We start from the raw sequence: 7,896 nt of genomic DNA, 5'->3' as shown, positions 1-7,896 counted from the left end.
CGCGCACGTCCCTCATGCGCGCCCACCCAGGTGAATGTGCACGGAAGAGTGTGCACGTTCTCCACGATAAAAGGCACGATGTGGCCGCATGTGACTGTGAGGCAAGTAGGAGAGGGCCAGACCTCGTAGCTCCTGATGTGTGTGTGTGTGTGTGTGTGTGTGTGTGTGTGTGTGTGTGTGTGTGTGTGTGTGTGTGTGTGTGTGTGTGTGTGTGTGTGTGTGTGTGTGTGTGTGTGTGTGTTTGAGTGTGAGTGTGTGTATGTAGGAGAGTGACTTGTGTGTGTGTTTGTGTGTGTGTGTCTCATGATTGGAATATAAAAGGGATTTTGGAGGAGAGAGTTCTGTTACAACATCTCCCTGACTGGATGGAGGGGAGGGATGGAGGGATGGAGGGATGGGGTGGTGCTGGTGGTGGTGGTGGTGGTGCTGGTGGTGCTGGTGGTGGTGGTGCTGGTGGTGGTGGTGCTGGCAATCAAAGCCAGACCATGTTTACTCAGAACAAAGGCTGCAATTGAAGACGCACATGTGGTTGGGACGGTGAGGGTGTGTGTGTGGGGGGGGGGGGGGGGGGGGGTGGCTTGGCGGGTCGTGGGGGCAGAGGGTGTTTGAAACAAGATCCTAACAAGGCCAGAGATGGGAAGGAGTGGGAGGTTAAAAGAGAGGTGGTTGAAGCCAACACACACACACACACACACCACACACACACACACACACACACACACAATTACATTACAGGCCAAAGGCATGACTAAGCAATACGGGAAGACATTCTTTAGCGACACAAATAACAATGCCCCCCCCTCTCCTTTTGTTTTGTTGGCATTGATTGGCTCCCTGACATGTCTGCCATGGTTTGACCACCAGCAGCAGCTTGAGAGCAACTTCATCAGACACATTACAACAAAATCATGGCCTCGTTGGCCGTTACCAGATTTGTAAAGATATTGACGCATGACTTGGCGACGTGGTGGCGGCTTGCGGTGAGATCTAGTTCCTGTTACTGTAAGTCTCATCTGGGATCAAGCAGCCCTACTCTTCTATAGCGGAACAGGACTGCACAAGCTAAGCCTTGTATGCATTTTGTCATGGTGATATTCTACCAGAGAGAAACTGTTTCAAGAAAGGCCTTTTTTTTAAGATTGAAATGCTTTTATGATATAGTGAGATAGACAGGGAGGTTTGGGAGATAGAGGAGAGGACAAGCAGCAAAGGAACACAGGCAGGAATTGAACCCGGGTTTGCTACGATCACGACTGAGCCTTAATGGTACACACGCTACCTGATGGGCCCAACGGGGAACCATCCGGAAGGACTTTAATTGTATAAACTATATTATCTACCCGTCAACAATGGTATTGATTGAAACATTTCAAACACCTTCTAAGAACGCCGATGTCTGATGATTCCGATGATTAATGTTGTTAATGTCAATCACGCGGTTACAGGTCACCGCCTCCAGCAGCACGATTGGTTTATATGCGACGAAAGACGAAAGTGAAACGTCATCCAGATCATATCATAGCGCCTATCAGACTTTAGACTTTAGACTTCTGATTTGTGCGACCACATTATGCCAAAACCCAACGGACAGTGTTTAAACCAGGTCAGAGCGGATTGGCCAAGGGATGCTTTGTCGCCGTCTTCTACTTATTGAGCTCCTGATAAAAGTATAGAAATAGAATAAGGTAAAAATAGAAGAAAGAAAAAATAAGGTAAATCGTATATCATCGCGACACACTCATGTTCCACACCTGGAACGATGCTTTGAGGGGTTTGAGGCATGCCTCATTTGTTACTGAGCCCCACTTAGAACTTTGAACCCACCAATGATGGAGATGGGGGAGATGGGGGAGGGGTCAAAGATCAAACGGGATCAAACAGCGTCATTACCGAGAACAGGATGTGGAACAAACCCACATCAGCGGCCAGCTGGTCCTCACTGAGCGAGCGTTAGGGTGAGGGAGGGGCCAAGAGTCGATATAGGCTACCCTCGCTCTATGTATAGAGAGACAGAGACGTAGGGGGGGGGGGGGGCGTAGAGATGTAGAGAGGGAGACAGAAAAATGGAGAGAGACACAGAGAGATGGAAAGAGTGAGATGGTAAAGGAGAGAGAGATGGAAAGAGAGCAATAGAGACAGAGAATGAGAGAGAGAGAGAGAGACAGAGAGAGAGAGAGAGAGAGAGAGAGGGAGAGACAGACAGAGAGAGAGAGAGAGAGAGAGAGAGAGAGAGAGAGAGAGAGAGAGAGAGAGAGAGAGAGAGAGAGACAGAGAGACAGAGACAAAGAAAGAGATAGAAGGAGGCAGAGAGGTGTAGAGGGTGAGAGACAGAGAGAAAGAGAAAGAGAGAGAGAGAGCGGGGGAAGGACTGAGTACATGAGAGAGAGGAGATGAAAGAGGGAGAGAGAGAGACGGTGAGTGACAAAGAAACCGAGAGACGGGGGAGCGCACGAGAGAGAAAGAGAGAGCAAGAGAGCCCCCTCTCACAGGGTACCACCTGGTCGGGTGACTCACAGAATCCTGAAGCAGGAGAAAACAGTAACTTGGTCATACCTTCTCACCCACGCACTGACACACACACACACACGCACATACACACCACTGGTTCAACACCCACTCCCAGCCAGTGGGAGCCCAGTGAACCCCTGTAGCAGCGGGGGGCAGGGCTTTCGTGGGCCCCTTACCAAAACAGGAAGCGTGACAGAGAAACAAAACTCTGTTTGTGTGGGCGTGACTGACATCCACTCTTGTGAGGAGGTTTACAGACACGAGAACAGCTCACACACCCTCTCTCTCACATACACACAGACAAACACTTCACCTCTTCTGCATGACGGCTGGAAATCATGACAATCTCATAAAAGCAGTAAAATCACACACTGTTGCCAACCTGTGTGTGTGTATTTGTTTGTGTATGTATGTTTATGTGTATACTGTATGAGTTTGTGTGTGCGTGCACGTGTGTGTGTGTGTGTGTGTGTGTGTGTGTGTGTGTGTGTGTGTGTGTGTGTGTGTGTGTGTGTGTGTGTGTGTACATGACATCACTGCCATTGGCTCGTGTGGCACATTGTTGTGTTGCGATGAAAGCGAAGGGAACATTAAAAAAACGAATGTTTTTTTTCGGCTCAGTTTAGTAATTTTGACTAGGGCTGTAACACTTTGGCCAACTGCCAAAATAACCTTGCTATAGAGCCAGGGCTGGGAGAGCCAGCACACTGCCAGGCTTGCCTACCACTGAGGGAGTGCGTGCTAGTGCGTGTGCACGTGTTTGTGTGTGTGTGTGTTTGTGTCTGTGTACTTGCTGCTCCATCCGCCTTAAGGAACTTTTGTTACACTCTGCTCAGAATCAAACAACACAATCCATTCAGCAAATCACTCCTGGGGGGGGGGGGGGGAATGAATTCCAAAATACAAGCCCTCTCTTTGATAATCATCTTTCACTTTTATGGCCATGAAACAAAGGGACAACCTTCGACCAGAGCTCTTTCTCCTGCTAACCTAAGATTTCATACTCACGAACAAACCGACTTGGGCACATTAGGGCATTAGTGTTGTTGGTTGTTGGTGGGGGGGGGGGGGGGGGGGGAGAGAAAGATAGAGAGATATAGAGGAAGAGCTCTTTCACGGGCCGATTGAAACGCAGATAGCCCGGCCAACCAGAGGAGAACGGGATCAAGGAGACAGGAGAGTGGAGTAGATGAGAGAGCTGGGTGGATGGAAGGAGAGATAGAGAGGGAGAGAGAGAGAGAGAGAGAGAGAGGGATAGAGCGAGAGAGAGAGACATGGCAGGAGACGGGACAGATCTCTGGATTCGTCAAGCGACTCATTAGGCGCGTGCTAATTACTGACATGCTCCAGGGTCACAGTCTCTTTCAATAGACGTGCTCATATCAGCACGAATGCACACAAACACACACACACAAACATACATGACAAACACACACACACGCAAATACACTGAACCCCCCCTCACACTCACACACACACACACACACATACACACACACTCACCTCACAAACACACACACATGCATGCACGCATACAGGCGAGCCCAGACACACACACGTTCTAGTTTTTCACTTCCGTCCCAAATTGATATATGGAATCTGATTAGGACAGACGCAAAGACTCATGGGAGAGAGAGGCAGGCAGACAGGGATGAATGGAGCTGTGGAGGAGCCCCACAGCTCCACAGCTCTGCACTCTGAATGCTGAATACAACAGTGTTTCCATGACACACAAGATGCATGTTTAATAGCCTTTTTACATTATTTTCATCATTGGCAGGATGCGATGCACGTCTTTGTGTCTGCACATGGGTCGTCCAGGGAGTTAAGCTCACAACTTTTCGCCTGGGAGTCGAACATCCCCCATCAGCTCATATATTGCATGTGCTTAAAATAAAACACTGCAAGATGCTTTGGATAAAGAGTCTACTTTATGAATGTACTAATAAAACGCGTGCCTGAAATGTCGGGAAAGGCGAGGTTTGGTAGGATTCAAAGTGTAGTCAAAGCAACATGGGAGATATATATATACGAAGCTGAAGAATTAGAGGAAGTGCGAATTGAATTGTTGTGTTGCAGCGATAACAAGCATAAAGCATTTGTCACACTAAGGACCCAGCGGCTCTATTCAAACGGATACAAGTCTGAAAAATGTGCATGTTTTAGCATTCAATATTTATGGGAAGTAGTTTGTAGTTGGAGGCGATGTTCAAATTGGCTCACTTGGTCCCTTATTCCCTCTATAGTGAACAACATATAGTACACTATTTAAAGAATACCTTTAGGGGGAATTGGAACACTAATTGTGGCTTGCAAATCCATTGCTGTAAGGTGTATGGGCCTCACAGACAAGCTGAACAAGGGTCATCAATCATAAGTCCTACGTGACAGGTTACCTTCCTTGGAGACGACCTAGCCAAAAGCAGCTGTAATGTTATTGCGTGAAAAGTTGCCTCACAATCACTGTGCAAAAAATAGAGCAGAATGATGTTTGTTTTGGGGAAAAATCTACAATCGTACGTCTTGTAACTGGCACTCGTTTTGAATGAGGGACCATTTGGAACACGTTTTAAATATTATTAAGTAATTCAAAGTGTATTACATGATCCGAAGCTAGTAAGCAGCAGCTACTGCAACTCTGCAAGTCAATGAGGCTTACGGGAAATCTCGCGCTAACCTAGCGTGCTCCCCTTCTAGACGCACAATAAAAAATGTGGAATTCAACAAATCGTCTGAATCTGGATAAGAGAGGTGAACGCCAATTTACAGATACCTCGGCGTGTCCCCTTGAGACCCATAATGCACCAGGAAAATAAGTGTACAACGGAGCACGTATTGGGCCCAAGTGGACCGGGAGTGTCCACGGCCTGCTGTGGAGGGTGGGTCCCCCTTCAGCTTACCTGCCAGGCGGTGAGGCAGGAGGTGCACATCAGGTGACCGCAGGGCTCAATCTTCACGTCCTTGTCGTTCTCTGCACAGATCTTACACAGCTGGAAGGTGGAGCCCATCTCGCAGTACAGCTCATACTGCTCCTGTTGGGGGAGAAGGGAGCATTGACACACACTGTAAAGAAGCCTGCTTTACCGGTCTACGGTGCTTGTTTGAATAGCCCGTTTTGTGATTTGCTGCAGTTTGATTTGATTCGATTTTGGTGAACTTTGACCGCACTGTTGTCTGAAACTGCGTTGTTGGCTGCTGCTGCCTACCTTGACCAGGGCACCCTTGAAAACTTTAACACATTACATTTTTAATCAAAGTATCTTTTCTCTTGTTATAAAGTAAATAAAGGTTAAATAAATAAACCTATGAATTATAATATGCATGCACAACACCCGCATGCACACACGTACCCACACACACACAAAAGGAAGAAAATAATTACCAGATGCAGTGAGTGAGTCATCCGTTGACTCTGATAATTCTGTCAACAATCCTGCCTACGTTCACGGCGCATGTGCCTGGGCACAGATGGTTCTTATTGAACAGTGACGCAACTGCGGGCCCAGGTTCTCTGCCTGCGCTATGAGTGTGTGTGTGTGTGTGTGTGTGTGTGTGTGTGTGTGTGTGTGTGTGTGTGTGTGTGTGTGTGTGTGTGTGTGTGTGTGTGTGTGTGTGTGTGTGTGTGTGTGTGTGTGTGTGTGTGTGTGTGTGTGTGTGTGTGTGTGATGACCACCTGAGTGACTTTGATGTGGTCGTGTGGCGTGGGCTCACACAGGTCACTGAGGTCTGGGTTGTAGCTGCGGCCGTCTGGGAACAAATAACTGCAGGAGACAAGTGATTCAGAGGGGGCTGAATGTTCACTCAAACATCCAACGTGTGCACACAGCTCAATATGTTCCTTGCAGTGGCATCTGTTATGGCTTGATAGTAAATAGCAATAATATTGAGCTACAGTGTTGCAGATTGTGTGTGTAAGGAGTATTGAGCGTTTCGGCATTCTGTGTATTAATTCAACTTTATGTCATCCTGCCGTTACCTAACAGACGTTCCCGGAGAACACTCATGACAACATCATTGGACAAAATAATTAGAAAGACTCTGCCGACAGCAGAACCAGGATGGATGGTTTCCATTGCTTTTAATGATCGTGTTTAGTTTTATTGAGCCAGACATGGCTGAAATAAGTAAAACAAAATTTAGAGGAATGATATCTCAATACAATCAATAATGGCAAAAATTGCTGACAAAGACTGGATGTAAACAGCCAACAACAAAACATACCAGCATGAAAGGCAGAAAGGCTCAAAGAGTTCCCTGCTCGCATATAGAACTAAACTAGAAAAAAATGAAACAAAACAAAACTGAAAAGTTTTTCATTTTGGGAATTACTTTTCCTTTACGTTGGTCTTGTGCCTTTCAAACACATTTTAGGAGGAAGGCCTATGCATATCAGTGTGGCCTGTCAGTCATGACCACCAATTTGCCCCTGGCCGAGAGTCGAGGACAACTGGATCAATGGGATGGAGTGAAACGTGGAGTGATGCAGTGTGGGCCTGACTGCGGGTGTGAGCGCGTGTGTGCGTGTGAGCGCGTGTGTGCGTGCGTAGTGTGTGTGCGTGCGTCACATACAAGCCCTCCCTGTAGCCGTCAATAAGGGCCTGGAACAGTGGCTTGTTGTTCGGGATGGTCTGCAGGATGTTCCCATCGTTGGTCACGTAGCCGATGGCCCACTGGCCCAGCCGCGTACAGCTCAGTCTGAAGATGTAGCTGGATATACACACACAAACACAATCAGTCAAAATAACGCTAATAATAATAATTATTATTTTCTTGTCATTTCGCTTGCTCACAAAAGGCTTTGGTAACCTGACAATTTATAGCAGGGTAGTGGGTACTAATGTTTGTATCTAAATACATGACTACATTTTAATATGTTTCATGAAGGAGCAGGTAGGGGGGGGGGGGGGTTAGACTTTGCTCAAAGACGCCTACAGGCAGACTTCAGAGGCTTGGGGTTTGGACCCAGAACCTTTTGGTCTCTAACCACTACTAGACTATCCTGGAGCCGTTCATGTTACTCTGCTAGTACAGAGGTCTGTTGGTTCCATGGGGTCTGGACATCGTGTTACAGGGTGGAGCGTGAAGCAAAAGGGGCTAATGGTGTCATCAATTGAAGCCAACCTTCATGATAACATGAGATGGAGATTTAATCTAGTTAAGGAAAATGGTAGCAACACTTTGCAATATGGGCACATTCATTAACCACTAATTTGTATTCGTTTATCAGTCATAAGCAAGTGTTATTGACAGCTAACTGTCTAGTAATCATTCAGGTTTACTAATGGTGTTCATGCTAACTATGGTATTAATTCATACATTATTTAATAGGGCTAGGGTTAGGGTTAATTCAATCCATAAACACTAACACTAACCCAAACCCCTATGCAA

General features: G+C 46.9%; 1 protein-coding gene across 1 annotated transcript in view; it reads right to left on the bottom strand.

Moving 5' to 3' along the window:
- Window positions 1–7,896, bottom strand: part of cblb (Cbl proto-oncogene B, E3 ubiquitin protein ligase) — a 41,457-nt gene that overhangs the window by 15,326 nt on the left and 18,235 nt on the right. Inside the window, 3 exon segments of the mRNA XM_060056482.1 lie at window positions 5,230–5,540; window positions 6,182–6,269; window positions 7,078–7,215. Coding sequence (XP_059912465.1) covers window positions 5,230–5,540; window positions 6,182–6,269; window positions 7,078–7,215 — 537 coding nt within the window.

The sequence above is a fragment of the Gadus macrocephalus genome, chromosome 7 (assembly GCF_031168955.1).
Source record: "Gadus macrocephalus chromosome 7, ASM3116895v1".
Classification (NCBI taxonomy): domain Eukaryota; kingdom Metazoa; phylum Chordata; class Actinopteri; order Gadiformes; family Gadidae; genus Gadus; species Gadus macrocephalus.
This window is presented reverse-complemented; position numbering and strand designations above follow the sequence as displayed.